The 21,835-nt window shown below is 36.3% G+C and overlaps 1 protein-coding gene and 1 long non-coding RNA gene across 10 annotated transcripts in view; one reads left to right on the top strand and one right to left on the bottom strand.

Moving 5' to 3' along the window:
* nfia (nuclear factor I/A) overlaps nt 1-21,835 on the bottom strand; it is a 166,106-nt gene that overhangs the window by 123,726 nt on the left and 20,545 nt on the right. For 3 of the 9 annotated variants that reach the window (XM_039682232.2, XM_039682231.2, XM_089134795.1), the window contains exon 1: nt 1,174-2,189. The exons of the other annotated variants lie outside the window; for them this stretch is intronic. In XM_039682232.2, the coding sequence (XP_039538166.1) occupies nt 1,174-1,200 (27 nt within the window). In that variant the 5' untranslated portion in view covers nt 1,201-2,189. Of the gene's footprint in view, nt 1-1,173; nt 2,190-21,835 lie in introns of those variants that run through there. 9 annotated transcript variants of the gene reach the window in all.
* LOC120486301 (uncharacterized) lies at nt 5,432-18,809 on the top strand. The gene is made up of 4 exons (XR_005624174.2): nt 5,432-5,645; nt 12,359-12,472; nt 16,057-16,183; nt 18,428-18,809. It is a non-coding gene; the product is annotated as an uncharacterized LOC120486301 (long non-coding RNA).

Genomic DNA, 21,835 nt, shown 5'->3' with positions numbered 1-21,835 from the left:
CATTCAATAAAACGCATTTAACCAAACAGTTTAAAATCACATCAAGTCTACAGTAAAACACTACAGCTTTTCCAGACCTGTCACCTCAGTTCACCTGCCACCATGATTCAGACAGTGACGGGATTTCTTTTTAAACACCCTTTAACCCTCTCGGTTGCTGTTAAACTTTATTCCACTTTAGTTTTTACTCCGCGGCAATTACAAAAGTATGATAAAGCCACAAACAAACAGCCCTGTGCTTTCATAATCTTACTGTTTAGGTTATCAGACATGACAGCACCAAAGCTAAAACAGTCTAAACTTTTAGATCACACACACACACACACACATATATATATGACAGTGAAGTTTGCAAAAATCTAATCAAAGAATATCTGATGACTTGAGAAGAAAAAGTATCATAAGAAAGCAGAATTATTGCTGAAAGCTGGTTTATACTAAAGTTAAAACTGTAAATGGCATAGCTGCATTGATATTTAATAGTAAAAAGGAACTAAATATGACTATTCTGATCTCAAATGTGCTTTAAAGGTGTGTGCTGTTTTAAATTTAAATGGTCACACTCTTAAAATATAAAGTTACTTAATAAAACCCAACAGAAAAACAGTCTGATGTCACAGTAGAATCTTTTAAAGTCCTGCAAAGAGTTATTAATTTTGCATTTTATTTACATTTCTGGTGCTTTAAAGAACTTAAAAGTCCAATATACAGGTCTGAAAACTTACAAATGTGACATCAAAAACTTTTCCCCCCCAAAAAACAAAACTTAATTACAGAGGTGTTTTGTTTGTTTGTTTTTTGCTGAAACTGTTAAATAACTTTATTTTTAACAGTGTAACCAAATGAACTGTGCATAACGTTGACTCTGCAGGATTAGAGGAACGTTTTCTTTCATGCACAGCACTATTTAAAGCTTAACTTGCTATATAAAATCAACGTCTCAAAGCGCCTAGCATAAAATACAACTGTAAATGTGCATAAGAAACATTAATGTGTGAGGTGGGCGCCATACGCCATGTGGTAGTTCAGTTGGCTCTGTCAGAGCAGAAATGCCTTACTACACACTAAGTAACTTGTCTTAAGCAAAGGTTAGCCCCTATCCGTGCTGTCCCGAGCAAAGACACCGCTCAAACACAACAAACAGAGTTAATAATAGACGAAAATGTCACTTACCTGTGTTAGGCATAGCGGAGAATACATATCTGTCGGTTTTAACTCTTGAATAGGCGATGTTGTGTATGTGTGTGTGAGTGTGTGTGTGAGTGTGTGTGTATGTGTGTGTGTGAAGGTGAGGGTGTGTATGTGTGAATGTATGGGCAGTGTATGTATATGTGTGTATGAAAAGAGAAAAAAAGAGAGACAGAGAAGAAGGGAGAGAGGGAAAATAAAGCCTTGCTTCTTGCTTTCACATTTCCAACTCTGCGAAGTGTGCGCGACGCTTCAGCGCTCCATAGAGCTGAACTTTAACCCCGCCTCGAGTTACACACATCTACTGTACTGTACTGTTAAAGCCGTATATCCAAACTTTCGGCATTATCATCAACTGTAGCAAAGAGAAAAGTCCCGACGACGGACGGATGGATGGATGGAAGTACAGTAGCCTACACGGAGATTTCACAGAGCCATGAGTGAAACTGTGGTGATGAACCGCCGAAAGGAGCGATTATTTCATCTTGCGGACATTTGAACAGAAACAAAAAGATAGAAAAAGTTGTCCGGGTGCGTTACAAAAGTCGCGTTTGGTTCATTCTTCGCTGTCTCTTATAGCGCCGCGCCGCGCGCTTGCATCCGCCGTGAGGCATGTGGCGGTGCGAAGCAAAACTGAAGCGGATTTACGAGCAGCGAGGAGGGCTCGGCATGCTTAGGAAGATTGTAATATCCTTAAAACCCCCTGTTGCAAAAGCTGCCACTTGTGTCGTGGTTAGTTTCGACCTGAGAGAGGGAGAGAGAGAGAGAAAGGGAGAGAGAGAGAGAGGGAAAGAGAGAGAGAGAGGGAGGAAAAAAGTGAAGCGCGCACGATTCGAGTCCGCTGAGACGAAGCTCCCGTTCAAACTCTTGGGCTCTCCCATCAGCACAGCGCCCTCAATATCGGCATGAGAGTCATACACATGCGGGACAGGAGAAATATGCACTCCCAATGCCGCTGCACTTCATAAACATGACGTATTGTAATGCAGAAAGTGTGATAACTTGCACGTTTTAACATTCTAGGCACTGAATTTTTACCGCTTTATTAAACGAGTAAGCTACTTTACATAAAGACACGTTTGGAATAGCATAATATTGGACGTTCGTATTGCATTGACTGCCCTCAGTAGTGTGTCGTCAAATTATAAAATCATTTTTAGATTTAACATACATAGCATAACGCAATTCTTGCAAAAAGCGCAGTAGCCCAGCCTAAGTGCAATCAAATAACTGCTTATACCTGCATATTAAATACATTTTAAAAGCACTAGGTAAAATATAACAACATTTAGGCTAATAATAAAAAAAGAAACAACTGATTATAGCGACATGCTTAATGCGTAAATTAATGAAGTCTCACGCGCCTTAATTACAGATCTTGCTTCATTGCGAGACGGGCATGACGAAGGTAATAACTTTAGTTAATACGCGAGATTCATAGCCTACTTATTGATAATTATTTTGACTCACTAAAAGAATCAGTTCAAAAGAGTCAAACGTCTGGGAATCGCTGTATGTGGTTGATTCACTAAAAAGAATCGGCTCAAAAGAGTCATTCGTTCGGGAATCGGAATACATTGTTCGCGCTCAGTGTTTTTAATCAAGTAAAAAGAACTCATTCATTCAGTAGACTAATCGATCTATACTGATCGCGCAATGTTTATGATTAACTAAACGTCATCAGATTTCGCAGGCTAATAAAAAAAATTAATAAAAAAAAAACATTCTGCAGCACTGTTTTTTCTTCTTCTTCATGCTCACTCAATATGTATATTCGATCCCAAGTAGGCTAGTATTTCTATCTGCACGTGATCAGTATGAGTATTGTTTTACAATATTTTGAAACGGCTAGTTTAAGCACCAATGTTTTCAGTATCAACTTTCACTTCTGTGAGCCCCATGAACGTATTGATGCGGCTGACAGGTTCCTTAACAGCATGCCTATAATTAATAGGCTATGTATATGTGGGATTTTGATTTTTCAAAGAGACATTGGGAAACACAAAATGAAACTGCACGTTTTCAAAAATATCAAACCTAAACAGGCATGATTTAAAAACGAGGTGGACACTGATGGACAAGAAAGCGACTGCCAATACAGTGTTATGTTTCTGATCACGTGTGTCATACGTGCAAACATCATTAATAAAAAAACCTGGTTCGTGTAATTAGTTTGGTTGGCACTCAACAGTTTTATTATTAACCATGTGACTCACTCTCGCCCCCTAGAAAACGGATCCATTTACAGAAAGAGTTTAAGAAATACAGGATGGTATTCTAAACGAGATATCAATCTGTTCGGAAAATAAAAAATAAAAAACACTATAGCTTAGGCCTATTCCAGAAAGCAAGGATATGATGTGCATACATAGATCGAGATCTATGAGCATTACACCGTGAAACAAACACCAAGGTGCGTTTTGTCAAATGCAAAATAGGTGATAATTAACACAGACCTGTGTGTGATAGAAATGATAGGAAACTGCATATTAATCATGCTTGCAACTCACAGTCACACTAACTTGCTGCAGGTGCAGGTCCGTCCCTCTGGTGTTTTCATGAGCTACTCTGTGATTGGGCAAAACACTGAAATTCAAAGCTCACAGTACAGTCGCTATTGGGCAAGTTTCACACGCACGCATGTGACAGCAACCACTCCTAGACAGACACCCGGGATCTGGGTAAACAGCCTCGCGGAACACAAATAATTCCGATTGGGAAGAGAGAGCGAGAGAGAGAGAGCGCGCGCGCTTATCTTCATGGTATCAGACTTCCGTTTTTTTTTTTGGTTTGCTTGACAGCCTGACGAGAATGCAATCTGTGCAACACGTTGGCATGTGTCGTTTCAAACTTTACGACACTAAAAAAAACTATTTAAATAGGAGATAGCCTATAACACCAATTATACTGTATTTATTCTGTTCAAACATGTTGTATTGTCTCTTGACCTTGAGCAAAAGGGAAGTGATAACTATAATCCTGTCAATTTTATAGACTGTAGCCTATATTATACATCGTTTTCTTAAATGTAACTTGAGGTTGCAATAAAATGTATTAGCACGTAAAGACCTCTGATAAAACATTTAAAGAAATGTGTTTTAAAATTTAACGAATGACCTTTAAACACTCATAAACGCTCATTTTTGTAGCTACTTATGCAAAAAAAAATGATTCCTAAAAAAAAAAAAAAGAAGATTCTTCCCTCCTCGCTATTTTGACAGGTAGATATCCAGACAGTTGTGCACTTTAACTGCATTCTGTACTAAAGTTGCAACAATCTTAATTTTAACGTTTCAAATGGAACTTTAGAACGTTTCTCCTCATCTCGCTTGTGAAGTGAAAAGGTTGTGGCGTGACAGCGCTCATTTTAACACATGAACCGCGTGTCGAAAAGGCAGTCACCTGTATTTAATCACGCAGCCTTTACAACTTACAACTTCAAAACGGCCTAGAAACGTCAAGAGAACAATGAATCCAATAGGTCAGTCAGATTTTCACTGTAATGTTTTCAGGAATTAAATATAGGCTAGCCTATTAAACACATAATATTTGTTGATGTGTGGAGCATCTTCAAATACCCACCTAGGCCTAAATGTGCTTAGGTCTGAATTTAAAGTTATTTTAGCCTTACATTTAGACGTCATTTCATTTAGATTTACGCATTGATTTCAGCACTGATTGGCTGAACAGCGCCTATAGGCCTGATGACGAACTCGAAGTTGGCGGGAGGAGTCAGGTGAAAGGAAAACTAACAAACAAAAAAGCAATTTAGTATATATATATTTTTATTCAATGACAATATATGTAGATTAGAGTAATTTACGACATTCTGTGTCAAACTATATATTCATATTGAACGAAAATCTAGATTTTTTAACAGGCTATTAGGTTTAAATAAGGCATTTAATTCAGACTCTATATAGACAATTGTCCTGTTTTAAATCGTGGTATTATATATATATATATATATATATATATATATATATATATATATATAAATAAAACAAAAATTGTTGTGTTGCCTAAACAATGAGTTACAAAACCTACACAGTTTATTTTCCATTGATCCTTTATGAGGCAAGACGAATGTTACCATGTTACCAAGCATTCGAATAACATTTATAATAAAATAATTACATTTATAATAAAATTCTAAAATTCACATATTCGTCTCGTTTAATTGTGGCAGACATTAGAGACGCCTTTATAGCATTTTCTGCCAAGTTCTAGGAGAAGCTGAATGCCAAGGCAACTGTGCCAAGGATTTTGGAGGCAGAGTGGCAAAGACGAGGCAAAAACTGCAGTGTGTAAAGGACAACGGAGCGAACTGGGGATTTAACTATTCGCAAGAAACCAGAATTTGGGTTTTATGGTGCATTTTCAAGTCACGGGATCAAAACAGGTATATGGCACCTAATCAACTTGGATGGAGCTATTCCTCAACTTGAGTGGTGGACGTGAGTACAATTTACTTTTTTTTTATTCGAGATTAAAACAGGAAGAAAAAACAGAGAATAGCCTGTATGCGATAGTCTTATTCCGTTCGGGCTTTAAGGGGATTGAAAGCACATCGATGCCCAACGAGTCTGCAAGATAAAATGTGTGTGTGTGTGTGTGTGTGAGAGAGAGAGAGAGAGAGAGAGAGAGAGAGAGAGAGAGAGAGAGAGAGAGAGAGAGAGAGAGAGAGAGAGAGAGAGAGAGAGAGAGAGAGAGAAATTGAGTGTGTGTGTGTGTGAGAGAGAGAGAGAGAGAGAGAGAGAGAGAGAGAGAGAGAGAGAGAGTATGTGTGCGGGCGCGCGTGTGTGGAGGGGAAAAAGTGCGCGTTGAACTTTCACTGTACATCTCGATTGTCTTCAGAGGTAAAAAATGCTTAAAACTCAGCGTTAGATCGCCATCTAATGCACTTATTTTTTTTTTTAAAGTATAGCCTAAATAACGCAGCAGGTTATTTATTTGGCTAGCAACGAGTTAATGTTGTTTATCATTTTAATATTAGCCAAAAGCAGTAAAGTATGCACATCTAAATATATGCATGACAATTTCCCCTATAATCTAAAAGAAAAGTGCAGCCTATAGCTACATCACTAAAAAAATCGGAAGGTGTCAATATTCCCAATGTATATTCGCGTGCACTTCTCATAAAGTACGTGCCTTAATTTATATGCAAATAAATTAAAGCAGCAACTCGAAATATTGACATATTTAAATTATTGTAGTTTGCATATTCTTGTCGAAATCACCCGTAGACTCTTTATGCAGCATGCGTCAGTTGAAAACTAATTGTAAAATGATGAGTTCCAGCTCAAATCATACTCAAATACGACAAAACAATAAAACATACAATGCAATTGAGTAAAGGGAAATTATAGCGAGAGGTACACACACACCCATATAAATATAAAAAAATCTGGTGTAGAAAAATACCCTTTCTCTGAAACCATAGTGACCATTCAAAAAAGAGTAATAAAGAAAAGATTTTTTTGTAAAGGTAAATGTAATATAAATCTAAATAATATAACATTCAAATAGATAAAATTATACAAAAAATCTATACAGATAGATAAAATTATGCTACCGTTAAAACCAATACAAGTTAAGTAAATAAACAGTCATATAATTATCCAATATTATAATTATTAAAATGAAGATTTATCACAATATTACGTCATGCATATAATACCAAAATATTTTGTCATAAATCCCTTAGGCATTTTATTATTATTATAATCGTCGTTATTATAATTATAAATATGATTTAGAGTATAAATGATTATTTATAATAGACTCAATGCTCATCATTGCTTTAGCCCGTCTTCCTCCTCGATTCTATCCGATCCGGCATCAAATATAGGTAGAGACTCCACCTAGAGGCTGTGATCTGAACTGACAGGACTCGAAACAACATCAAAATAGTCTTGTACCTTTATAAAATGTGTGTATGTGCACGCATAAGTCAACCTTACCTTTTCAGGCACACTTATAATATAGTATAATTCATAAATTACAATGGGATCAGTAGCCTAATTTTCAAAAGCTTTGCTTAAGAGCATTTGAAGAGTGCATAGATAATATTTTGTGTGGAAAACATGTTTGGTAAGCATAAGTAAAAGTAGAAAATGAATAAAATGATAATTCCAGATTATTGTAATATAACTACTGTATTATTTTATACAAGTAACAATTATAATGCATATGTTAAACGTTTTTGTTGAACCATGTTCAGAGCATTTCAGTCAGTCAAATGACCGTGTCATTATGACCGTGGCAGTCATAAACTGTATAATCAACTGGAATGTTAAAGGAATTTCAACTTAAATTACATTAAACTGATTTATAAAATATAAGTTGAATATTGTCAACATAAAAAAATAAGTTGAAAATTGCTTAACTTAATTTGATGAGTTAAAGCAAATGTTGTCATAACCTATTGATCCTAATTTTTTACAGTGTTCTATATTTCAGTAATGGAAAGCCAATGCAGAGCAAAACTAAACAGTTCAAACTAATATTTGGCTTCCTTCTGAATGATCTGGAGTGAAGAGTGAACTGGAGATGTGTAACTAATTCACAAACTCATTTTTTTCTTGCGTTCCATTAAAAGCCACAAGAGGGTGATCTTTCTATAGGGAAGCCCTTTTGATATCCGGTCTGAGCTTCTGTAACCGTGAGCCCTCCTTCCAGTTCAGCAAGAGTGCTTTGTCCATCAATGCTGAACTTAAACCGCTTCTGAATGTTGTCAAATATCACATGCACTGCAATAAAGAAATGCTGGAAATCATGATAAACATTTCTCGTTCGTATTTAAAAAGATGCACATTTTTCTCTTTACGTTTACTCAAATGAGGCCGGTGTTTGGGAATGATAAACTCGGTGGCTCGGGAGTCCCACGCTCACACCTGGAGCTTCGGCACTGTGGGGCAGGATTTTTGTGGAATGGGGGTTGGATGAGGGGATTGTGTGGAGTCGCTGGATCCGGGGCTACAGTTCTCATTAGGCAGCCGGAGGGTAATAACATTATCCAGCACCATAGCAGCTTGCCTTCGGGGCTTTGCCAAGCCGGGCCTTATGAATAAACAACAAGAAACGCGACAGAGGATCCCCTTACTCTACCTCTATTGTGCTTTAAAATAGGCTGAAGCTTTAATACACTCAGTTTGCATGTCTACAAAACGACAGGTGACTTTAAAAACGGGACGGAAAACAAATACAAGTTAATCTATACGTCTTACCTCATACAATTTATTTTACGATGGAATTGAATTGGGTATAGTAAAGGCAAAAGATGTTAACAATATGAGCGTTTACATATTTTAGAGTGAACTAAAAATAAGTGTTGATTACCTCCAAAAATGAATTTCTTAAAAGATAAAAATATGTTACAGCGAGGCAGATACAATGGAAATTAACCTGGCCAGTTTGTAAGTGTTAAAATATTTACAGTTTTATTAGTACAGCACAAAACACAAACAATATGAGTGGTAACATAATTTTAGTGTAATAAAATCATTTACTAACCACTGTAAAAAAAAAAAAAAAAAAGATTTGCTGCCTGAATTTTTAAAAAATGACTTTGTTATACAAGATTCAACGATTTTTTTTAAAGTTGAAAATTGCTTTTTTGGTAAGTGAAAGTAATGTAAAACATATTGCCATAACTTATTGATCATATCATTTTTGCAGTGTGCGTAAAGCTAATTTTACAACATCGTCGCCACAAAAATGCTTTAGACCCCCAAACTGTAAAATTATGGTTTAAACAGCTTTACGGTTCAAATAATACACAAGTTCCAACAGAAGAATTGATAATTATAAAATTAATTTTTCTGCAAAAAACAAAAAAAAACACTGTTGGCATAATTTAAAACATTTACTATTATATTATTTTTAACTTTTATACTTTCAGTTTATTTCAATTTTAATGTTTGAGTAATTTCTGTGCTCGTCATTTTTATTAGTATTTTTTTATATTTCTATAAAGCTTTAATTAATTTTATTTCAGTTCTTAGTTTTACTAATTTTAGCACTTCAACTCAAACTTATTTCATTTCAGTTAGTTGTCGAAGATACTTCTCTATTTTTCATGAAGTTTAAGTTCAACTATTTATATTTTATTTCAGGCTTATTTCAATTAATGAAAACAATTTCTTAAAAAAGTTTTGTTTTTAGTCAAAAACAACACCACTGCATGCCACAATTTCAGCCGAGTGAGCTTAACATTTTTGTAAACAATTATATGATCAATAAGTTACGACAAAATGTTTTTACATCGCTTTAACTCATCAAAATAAGTTATTAAGATTCAACTCATTTTTAAAATCAGTTTAATGTAATTTACGTTGAAATGACTTAAACATCCAAGTTGATTGTAAAAAGAAAAAAGTTGCTGCCTTAAATTTTTCAAGTACAGTGTGTATTGCACCGGAATGTTCCTTACATATATAATTTTTGTAAAAAATAATAATAATAATAATTGAAATCAGTTTTCAAAATTTTTTAGAACTATACGACTGCAAAATCCCCATTGTTCAGTCAGCGGTTTGAGAATGTGTTTGTGTTGGTAAGGGTGAGACTGGGTGGGGGAGGAGTGCTGGTGCTGGTTTGGAAGCAGTGGGCTCCACCTGCTGCCACTGAGATGCCAGCGCTGGAATATGGCCAGGATTGGCCCACAGTAAACCCCTCTCTCGCTCTCATACACACACAGGCGATCTGTGAGTCAGGCCTGCACAGCGCTCTCTCCTCATTCACAACCTAACAGGCATGACTCGACTCGCATTCACTGTGTTTTGTTCAATAAATAAAACTGTTTCCTCCAAGCGCCACAAATACTGTGAACAACAGGACTGATGTGGTGTTTAAAGAGCGATTGGGCGTAGATTAATGAAGAGTGGTGCTTACGACAGTTCTAATGAGTGCGGTGCGCTGCAGACAGAGGCCTTGATAGGACGAGTTGTGAGAATAAAGAGGAGTGAAAGGAGACAGATGGGCCTTACGATGGTGTGAGAAGACAGGAAACAAACACACACACACACAAGAGGAGCCATGTAGAGTATCTTGATGACTGTGTGTGTTACAATCGTCTTCTTTAAAAACCACACAGGGATGATGTGACGTCATGTAAGAAACTAAAACACTAAAGTGCTGATTTTTTTATTAATAATTAAAAAAAAAAAGGGAAGCAAGATATATTGTTTAATTATTATTTTGGGCCTTTAGTTAGGCTGATACCAAAAGGGTCCAGTTTGATTAATTGTCTTGACTACTGAATATACAAAAGTTTCTGCATCCAGATTTTTAGAGAATATATATAGAATGCACTCAAAAAGCACAATTTCTTCCAGATGAAATTAAAAAGTTTAGGGTCAGTATTGGATTTTTAAAAGATATGAATAATGTTATTCAAGTTTAGGGTCAGTATTGGATTTTTGAAAGATATGAATAATATTATTCAGCAAGGGCACTTTAAATTGATCAACATTGGCAGTAAAGACATCTCTACTGTTACAAAAATATTTATTTTAAATAAATGCCGTTCTTTTGAACTTTCTATTCATCAAAGAATCCTAAAAAATAGTATCACGGTTTCCACGAAAATATTAAGCAGCACAACTGTTTTCAACACTGATAACAATAATAAGAGATGGTTATTTTTTTAATGCAGCAAATCAGCATCAGAATACTTTCTGAAGGATCATGCGACACTGAAGAAATTCAGCTTTGAATCACGGGTATAAACTACATTTAAAAATGTAATAAAATAGAAAACTATTATTTTAAATTGTAACAATATTTAACAATATTACTGTTTTACTGTATTTTTGATCAAGTAAATGCAGCAAAAGAGACTTCTTGACAACTTTTGAATGGTAGTTTACACTGTAAAAACTAATATGCTTCATCTAAACAATAGAAATGTGGCAACAGATTACAAGCAATATTATTAATTAAATTGAACAAATTAGAATTGAGCAATAATTAATCAAATTATTCCTTAAAAGTTAACCATTTAAAAGGAGTTAAATTTACACCAAATTTTTTTACAAAAATATCTCACTAACAAAGATTAATTAAGAGTTCTTTATTTTATATTGCCAACATTGAAGACACCTGATGTTAACAAGCAGAATCACTGAAGGAGAAAACCGTCATTTTAAAACAAACACCGATCACCATAATGGTGACTTCGGTTTATATTTTTTTGGTTGTTCTAAGTTTTTTTATTTTAAATGGTTAACTTTTAAGGAATTAATTTGATTAATTATTACTCAATTCTAATTTGTTAAATTTAATTAATAATATTGCTTGTAATCTGTTGCCACATTTTTTTTGATTAGATAAATAATTTTCATTTTTACAGTGTATATTTTTAAGAGTTAAGTAATAATAGAAAAAAAATTATACTTAACATTAATAACACATAAGACTTTTCCAGGTCGTTATCATTACTGGATAAAAAAAGAAAGAAAGAAAAAGATTGGCTGATTAAATATTTGAGAGCTGTGCATAAATCATGCTTTGTATAAAGCATTCAATGACTTTACATTACTAACTTTTTTTTAAATCCAGGCTTGGAAATCATTATTTCAAAACTACGATTTTTCCAGTTTTCCATGAACGAGGGAACCGTGAGCTATCCACCATTTTGACTGAACATTAAACTATTAAATGTACCTAATACCAAAATTATACATTTTTGTGATGAATCATTTATATTCTTTTTTCAGGCCTTTTTTTTTTTTTTCTGAGAAATTTCCAGGTTTCTAGAACCGTGGGAATCCTGCATTTTCCATTATTTTGATGTACAATTAAATGTATTTTAATTATTAAAATTGAGGCATGCAAAATTCTCAACAAATGCGTCATTTAAAGTAAATAAATAAACAAAATAGAATGTTAATAATATTGGCAATTATAATAATTATCAGGCATACCAAAATATACATCAGCAAAATCAGTGCAACCTTAAACCGAATATGTGGGAATTCCAAAAAAAATCAGTTCTAAGAAATCATGCCACACGTCCAGCAACGTCCAGAACTCACGGAGAGTCTTTCTTAAAAACAAGCCTCCAGGCAAGTACGGTGCATATGCAAGCTGTTGAAATAGTCAGGCATATACTGGGTATATATAACACGTTTTCACCCTCCCCCTCATTCCTTCTGTTTGATCGCAGCACAGACCGCCAGGAGCACACCAGACCGCATGCTCACTGTTCACCGCATACGTGCGTTCATTCAGCACAGATACGGCCGCATAAAGGACGCCAACATCAATGGAGAGAGTCACGGTGAGAATGCAGAGGCATCGAGAACACAAACAGCCGCACATACACTGACAAACAGATGTGCAAGGCAACCCTAAACACTTTAAAAAACACTACGAGACACCTGACAGCTGTTCTTGGTTGGGGGGGGCGAAGAGGGAAGGATGTGCAGCTCGGAGCACACAGCTGGATATGGAAACAACTCCCTCTCCCAACATACACACGCTCGGCTCTCAGCGTGCAGGAACCGACAGGTGACGGAGATGAAAATTAACTACAAGGACAATCCCAAGAGAATTCCCTTATTACACCACTGAAAATCCTTCGATACAAGCCGACTGTTGATCACTACAGTGACAGTATGTAGACACGAATCATGCCATTCCAAAACTGTTCTCTCTCTTCAATCATTTCCTGTCTTTCCCCTTCATATCGCTCTACAAGATAAAACTATATTGTGTGCTTATTTGAGTTTGTTTGAGCTGGCATAATAAGAAAATGCATTATGTGATGTGTCCTATAATTTTGAAATGTTCCGTTTATTTGCATTATTTTTCTAGGCTTGAAAGAACTTTAAAATTCTGTGACTTTTAGGTTTCTGTGACCATGGGAACCATTAATTACCACCATTCTCATTGTAATATTAAATATAACAAAATATATAAGTTGAATGCATTATTTAAGTTGAAGCATGTAAAATTCTTGTTCACCTTGAAATAAAAAGAGAATATTCTGGAATATTATGGTATTTATAATAAAATATTTATCCATGCACATCATTATTATTATTATTGTTTTATTCATATGCCCTCATAATCTTTAATCAAATAACTTCCATTCCCTCTTGCGCGAGGGCAGGACAACCTGTCACTCACATGAGATCCACCAATAGCAAACCACAAGAATCCAATTGATTCCCGATGGACGAAATTAAGTCCGCCCTACATTTTGTCTTGTTCCACTCGGATATTCGTCACACTAGGGAAGAAAACACTATCACAAATTCTGTTTCATGCCGGTTTTAAGTAAAAAAAAAAATAGAATAAGGGAATACTTTTATAAATTAACTTAATAAATCAATAATGTTCACTGTAAAAAAATATGATCAATAATGTATGACAACGTACGTTTTTACATTGCTTTAACTCATAAAAATAAGTTTATAAGATTCAACTCGTTTTTTTAAGTCAGTTTAATGTAATTTGAGTTGAAATGACTTACACATGCAAGTTTATTGTACTTAAAAATATAATGCCACAACTTCTTTTTTTTAAAGTGTTGGAAATCACACACGCTCTGCTCGCCGCATGCAGACTTTAAGTACGATCCTAAGCGAATTCCCTTATTACGCCATTGTAAATCCTTCAGTAAAATCAAAATCTATTGATCACTATAGCGACGAAGAGTTAGGGTTGGGTATCGTTTGAATTTGAACGATTCTGATTCCGATTCCTTGTTTCGATTCCGGTTCCTAACGATTCTCGATTCCGATTCTTTTAAGAGGCAGGGTCAAAAAAGTTTAGCTAACCTTGCTAACCAACGGCCTTTCTGAAGGAAATAATCCTTTCTGAAGGAAATACTCCTTCTGTAAAAATACTCCTTTTGTCACAAATTTTGCATTTTGCCGAGATTTCGTTATTTTTAGAAAAGTGAAGCCACACTTTGGATCGCCGACGTAAGGTACTCATGTTCAACTCGCGTGGTTATGCCAACACTTCCGGTAGACGCTTCTTCGTTGGTGTTGTTCAGCGGTTTCTTCTTCCGCTCGGCGGACTGTGAATATCGAAACTAGGAATCAAAATTTTTACTTTTGAACGATTCCGGGAAAAACTAAAAGTTAGTCTCGGTTCCAATCGATACTCGATTCTCGATACCCAACCCTACGAAGAGTAGATGCAAATTACACCAGTTCACCAATCTCGCTTCAAAAATGTCATGTCTTTCTTATATCAGTCCAACAAAGCAGCAAAAGTGGACATATAATGGAATAATTGATGACGGACTTTTGAATCATTGAAAATTAATGCACACCCAAGGTGGTAATGTGGCCACAACACAAAGTTTTCACAGTTGAGAACTATTTCATAAAAATAATATCGAGAAAAAAAAAAGAGGTTTCTATGTAGAGAGAGAGCGGGAGGGAAAAAAAAAACTGTGCTTTCCATAGATAATAAAAGATTTATTTGGATTGGAATAAAAACAATCAACTGTGTTTTTTTTCAACTGTGTGTAAATTTGTTTACTTGGTCGGTGTGTTTGTGGAATTTTGTTCATTTGCTGTTGTCGGCAGTAAGGACCCTTGAAATTATTTGGCCAAGTGATATGGAACCATAACGTGGTCGACAGACCTTTTAGCGGTGCGTTTATTGGAAAATAACTGCACACCTTAAAATGTTCATCAACCAACCAAAAGCAAGCATTACGTTAGTAACAAAAGTGACGTGAGAATGGTCTAACTTTCAACTTGCCAATCAGCTTAAGCTGCAGAGCATCAGCGAGGTGTCATCCATCATTTCGATGACGCACTCCGCAGTCAATGATTTTTAGAGTATCGTAGCTGATGCGCAATCATTAGGCTTTTATGTCTGCGATCAGAGGTATGAGGCAGTGCCAGGCCCATTGTGCCCATCTGCGACAGACAGGCCATTCGGGGCCCCTCTCCTGTGGTGTGACTAACTCATGCCGACAGTGCCAGGGATGAAGAGGGTCCCGGCCCTGCCAAGGGAACCACCGTTGCTTGCCTCCACTCAGGGCCGCCTTTGTTGTGGCTTCACTATCTCCCCACAACATGTGCTTCTATCAAACCCACACTGGCAACATCCCACTGAAAAAGAGAGAACACGTGAAATCCGCTTTTCGCAGCTATGTGTGTTATGTCTTCATTTGCCATGTGGATCTGTCTATCTCTATTTACTGGAGGAGAGGGATTTATTTCTGTTTGATATGTGTGGTTCATACTGTAATGTATTAATACGGTGATAGAAGGGAAGGGGCAAAAAAGGAATACGGATGCTTTTCAAACAAGGGTGGGTCACACACACACACACAACACATATATACATACACATATATACATAGACACATATATATATATATATATATATATATATATATATATATATATATTAATTTATCATTAAGACTTTGATATTTGAATTAAAATGCTTCATTATGACACATATTTTAAACAATATTGTGTGTGTGTGTGTGTATGTATATATATATATATATATATATATATATATATATATATATATATATATATATATAAAATATCTTAAATTTATATAACTATTATAGTATAAAACAAAAAAAAAAAAAAACATCCACGTGTGTTACTCTATTCCACCCAAAACATTACTGGAACCATTAATGTGGTTGTAAGACTTTGACTTCTGTTTTAGAGTAATGTCTCCCTCTAATGGTCAATGACGGCAATTGCACTAAAATAGAGCAAATCTATTGGACTTTTTATGCTCGATATAATCTATAAAACACATCAATATTGATATGCAAAAAATGCAAGCCTTTCTATTTATTAAATGTCAATACTAAACTACAGCAATGACAAACTTTGCAATATGAACTTGCTCTTTTTCTCTGCACAGGGCTCTTTCTAGTTCTCTTAGTTCAAGACAGGATTGCATGGCTTCCGGAATAAATCCCATGGATAAAACTCCCAGCAACATCTTTGAACGCAGAAGCACTATGATCTGAGAACAGATGTGCTCACATGTAAGGAGGAATTCCAGTATAATGCTCAAACACATCATATATGCTGCCTTTCTCTTGGCTCCTTTTATTTCTATAATAAACACACCCTACGGCTCCTTTCATTTCTATAATAAACACACCCTACATGTTCTGTATATGGAAAAGCAACTCCTTACTGTAAATGTTGGACTATGATATTTTAGTGAGAGCAGAACATACAAGTAAACGAGTCTTCATGTAAACGGGTTCCTTTGAAGCCTCCTGAAGAGCAATGGTGGGTGGGCAGGTAAATGAATGTCTTGCCATAGCAGGAGGAAGGATGAACATGGCAGGGGTACAAACCTACAGACTTAAACTGGGGATGAAGGATACAGGTGGAGAATTGGGACAGAGGGTAAACATAATTTACTTCACCAGCCCATGAGAGATGATTTATGGCACACAACACAACAAGCTCGTAACTTGAGCTACGCTGTATACGGCAGGAGCGAAAGTGTGACGATGTAAAAACATGAGGATCAAACTCAAGGGAGCGAAGGTGACGGGCGAGGCAGACCACACAGACGTTAGACAAATTAGAGAGGAATGCCGAAGGAAGTGTTTAGTTTTCAGCTTCACTTTCAATAAAGCTGAAGCACAGCGTGTGTGTTTGATTGCACCCGTCCGTTCCTGTTCACACACACGGTCCATCTCTTGCTCTGTCTGCTACCTGAGCCCTCTCCGTATCTAATTTTCTTCATTGCAGCATTAAATGGATGTGCCCTCTCGAAGGAGTGGGTCAGCACTTATTTCCGCACAACTTAATGAAAAGCACATGGCTCGGGTCCTATTTTAGCAAACCTCCTCCTCCCTCTGGTTCATCCCAACTCTCACCAAAGTTACTCCAGCTATCGGTGGATTATGAACCAAGCTCACGATTAATCGTTAAAAGATCACAATCTCGATTCAAACACTGATGCGATCTTATTCCTAAATGACAGTGATGTTGAGCAGTTGTCATGTATAGGTACGAAACAGTTTCACAAACAATCTTTTCAACACCACAGTATGGTTATTTCTTTTGCAAATATTCAGATTATCACAGAAGTGCTAGGACTTTTACACTTCAGATATAGAGCAAAAATAGAGCAAATCACAACTGGGTGCTTAAAATAACGATTGTATCGTTACATTATTACACCAGTAGATGGCGATAAGTGACTGTTAAAAAATGTGTTTGTCATTGAATCATTCATTCAAGAGATTGGTTCAAAAACGTTGATTCATCCAGTAATGAAACATTTATGAGTGAGTAATTGAATCATACATTCAATGTATCCTTTATAAAAAACTATAAGTGATCTACTGACGACGCACAAACCAAGCAACACAGACAGAGCCGGGTCATTTCCATAATGACCAACACAATCTAGCAGTTAATGTCTGGTTTAAGACTGGCAGTAAATAATGGTGCAAACACCAATAAATTGACAAGCTCAAACCTTAGAAAATCACCTTTCACGATTAATTGAAATATTCTCAAATGTCTAAAAGTGAAACTCCTACAAATGCAATTGCAATAAGTTCAGCTGAAAAAATAACCCTGTCCACACCATTTCCCACTAATTTTTCAAATTAGTCCTGACAGTTTTTTGATCCTAAAAGAGGGTTTGTGCTGGCGGAAGCAGTTAGTAAATCTATACATAGTGTCTATAGTCCGTCTTACAATTAAAAGAGCCAATCAACTGCCTGTTTATCTCCTAAATGCACATTTGCATGCCATCCAGCCTTAAAAACGCAGTTTTGTTGCACAATTTAAAACTTCAAATCATATTCCTGATTTTGATCGTAATGTTGACCAACAATATTCGACATGCGAATATAAAGAACTGCCAATCTAATCTTTTTCATTAAATTGATGTTACAAAAACTGCCTTCTCCCACCTCAGAAACATTGCCAAGCTACGGAACATGCTTTCTGTTTCTAATGCAGAAAAGACCTCTAGACTGGAAGTGGCTGTCCTGCATCCTAATTAAACAAGCTAGTTACTCCAAAATGGTTACTATAAATCATCTTATCAAATTTGGCTCTGAAACTCTGGAAAAGCCTTCCTAATAAACTCTCCCAGTTAAAAACATCTCTTTAGCCAAGCATTCACACAATACATCTCAAAACCTTGCACTTCAGTTACATCAGATCAAATGCACAAGTATCTATTGCTTTGAATTTTATGAAGAGCAGCTATGGTTATTATTTTCCATTTGCTTTTCCAACTTCTTACACAGATTTCAGATGACCCAACACCTGTGAAGAGACAACACCATCTCCTGTGAGGACTTCAGAAGGTGCCAACTCTGAATCTACATGTAAAACTGACAAATTGAAACTATATATTGTAAACATTGTGATCACAAATTTTAATTGCTTTAATAAGCTCATTGTTTCTACCTAAATGAACACGATTGATGTTAGCTAATTGCATGATTTGTATTATCTTAGAACTGTATATTTCCAGCATATGGACATTTGACACAAGTCAACTCTGATTCCACTAAACTGTAATGTAGAAACATGCATTTTCGTCCAGTTCCTTTGAAACGGTATGTATTGTGAAAAGCGCCTTCCAAATAAACGTGAATTGGGTTGAATATGGCTTGAGCAACCTGACTTGTCTTAAAAGGGACTTTAATTACTTCCAATGATCTACTAATATTGTAAATCAAAGCGAGGAGGACATTGAAATGAGTCCTAGTCCCAGCTGGCACTGAATCTGTCCCCGGTGAGAGCAGGCATGTATGCGGGCAGGCAAAAGAGGCCAAGTGTATTGCTGGAGGAGTTATGACAGGGCCAGGGAACCTGTGAAGGATGTGGCACATCTGACTACGGCTCCAGCACCATCTGTCAGCCTGGCAAAATCACTCGTAAGCAGGTTACAGCTATGGCCTCCTGCAAGCCCTCGCTGCCTCTTATCTACACACCGAGTGACCCGGCAGAGGGCAGAGTGGGTATGGAAGGACATGCATGAATCATGATGCAGAGTATTGCGGAGACCACCTTCAGAAGCAAGGCTTTGGAAGACCCCACCATCAAGAAGGGGACATTAACAGGTAAAGGGTTTTTTTAAAAACATTTGGAACACCAATATTGTGGTAATCTTTTCTTTCTACAAGGCAAAACCTTACACAAAAGCTTGTTAAATCTAAAGATTGCTAAAAGTAGAAAATGAAAAAAAGTTAGTGCCGTCAAACGATTAAAATATTTAATCGCGATTAATCGCATTAATGTCATAGTTAACTCGCGATTAAGCGCACATTTTTATCTTTTCTAAAGGTCTCTTGATTTCTTTTTGTCCCATTATTTTTTTCTCATTTTAATGCTCTTATCAACATGGAAAAGTGGATCGGCTTGCTTTGTGCAAATGTTTTTAATTATTATTGGCATACTATGTTCAAATTCACAATAAACAATTCTCACTTGGAGCAAATAATCTCTCACACAATGTAACTGTCCATCAATAAAAGGGTGAAAGAAATACTGACGAGATCCTGATATTGACAAGGGGGCGGAGAATTCGCATCAGCTGTATGTGTGTGTGTGTGTGCTTGTATGGAAGAGAGAGGCCGCACTTTGCATATACAGTTTTCAGTGTGCTTGGCCATCATCAAGCGGTATTTCAGACTGGACGTGCTGCAATGATGATAGCTCAGTTCACAACGACAAAACACACAGATCACTTTGGTCTAGTCAATTGAACCATTTGTCAACTTTTTATAAGTAAACTTTCCATTCAGAATCTTATTGCCATCCATTTCGGCGTCTCGCGCTCATCATCCGCTCAAAACGTAACGTTAACCAACTATTTGGCCGGCTCGCAAGCCCAAACGAGTGTGTGCGACGTGCCTGTTTTGTTTCCGGTGTAGCTAGATCCGCTTGCGCTTTGGTCAGCGAAGCAACAAAACGTCCTCACAAGGCACAAGCCATTGAAACGAATGGGTTTCATAACGCAGCGTGCGCATACCGCGTCCTGTTGCAAAAGCATGTGAAAGAAAACTACTAAGTTTGCTTGGCCCAAAAGAAGTTAATCGCACGATAAAAAAATTGATGCTGTTAAAATGGGTTTGTGTTAACGCCATTAATAACGCGTTTAACTGACAGCCCTAAAAAAATACATTATTTATTAAAACATAAATAATTGTTCTAAATCATAAAACTAATTTTGGCAACAAAAAAACTAATTTTTAAATGATACAGATCAAGTTCAGGCAGTGGTTTGAGTGTGCATTTGTAAAATAAAAATAAAAAATAAAACTGTCTGGGTTGAGTTAGTTTGTATGTGTGTTGGTTGATATCAGGACAGCTGGAGCCAATGGGCCATGGGAATACACTCATCATGAATATTCAGGCGCAGCCTCTGGAAGAAACAGCCGCCAGAGTGATGTCACATGTTCTAACAGTTGTGCGAGGCCACTTTCTGGGTCTGCTGGAGGATTGCATATCAAAAAGAGAGAGGGAAATGACAGAGATATACTTGCAAATTTCTTTTTTGTGATTTTATGTACATGGTAACAACTGTAAAATATGAAGGAAAACTAATGATAAAAGATTAAAAAATACATTTTAAAAAGTGTATGTTAAATAACACGCATCACGTCGGCTAAATTGTGAAAATAATGTGTTTTTTACGCATTTGAAACCGCACATCCTAAACTTAAATAATGCATCACGATATAGTTAACTTTCTTTTTCTTTTCCACGTTCCATCTTTATGACATGTTGGGGAATGTTGTACTGCGAGCCCCGGAGCAAGTTCCCAAACAATGTTTCAGGGTTAAATAAAGTTCGAAAAACAACTTTTCCCTTAAATATTACAACTATACCATTCACTTCCATTACCAATGGGAATAAAGACAAATCCTCATTTGGCTGACCAGATGTTCCAACAGCCAGAAACAACTGTCTGTGAAACCTGCCGTTTCCTCAAGAGATGCTCAAAGATCACAGATGCATCATCTGTTCTCAACAACAGGAAAACAATAGCCGATTTTTTAATACTCAGAATGATCTTTCATTAAAAATGAAAGAATTAAAATAGCATTAGCATGATATGGTATTAATTTAACAACAATATAACACGAATAATATGTACTGCTTGTGAATACTTCCATTTATGTTTAAAAAAAATCTTGCAGGACATGTGAAAAGTAGAAAAGCATCAGGTTGTGTTTATTTGTACAGCAAATTCAGCTCAATTTTATTTTCCAGTTTTCTTCACGGTGTCCGAGTCATCAACGCAACATGAGCCAAATCAGTTTCGGGAAACTTCTGTGTCATAGAAGTGATGTAGAGCGCAAAGCAGATGGGATAGATTAATTAGCCAATGTATGTTTAAGAAGAAAGGTATTTATTTGCGTGAGTGGCCAGGGGCCGGAATTAAAAGACCTGAAAAGAAATAAGGGACAGGCCAGTCGATCTTTTTGGGGGATCTCTATGAAACCAGCGTTTTCACAAGCTAGGAGCTATCAAGTTGCAACTTAAAGTGGTTTCAGGGAAATCATAAATAAATAAGAATAAAAAAGTCTATCTGGAGCAGAGGAAAGCTCATTGTTTACTGGCTGCTCAGGGGACCTGAAACGGACCCTCCGAATAAATAAATACAACCGCTACAGGAAGTTCAGCTGCTTCCCCTCAGGTCC

The sequence above is a fragment of the Pimephales promelas genome, chromosome 2 (genome assembly GCF_988280905.1).
Source record: "Pimephales promelas chromosome 2, fPimPro1.hap1.1, whole genome shotgun sequence".
NCBI classification, from domain to species: Eukaryota; Metazoa; Chordata; class Actinopteri; order Cypriniformes; family Leuciscidae; genus Pimephales; species Pimephales promelas.
This window is presented reverse-complemented; position numbering and strand designations above follow the sequence as displayed.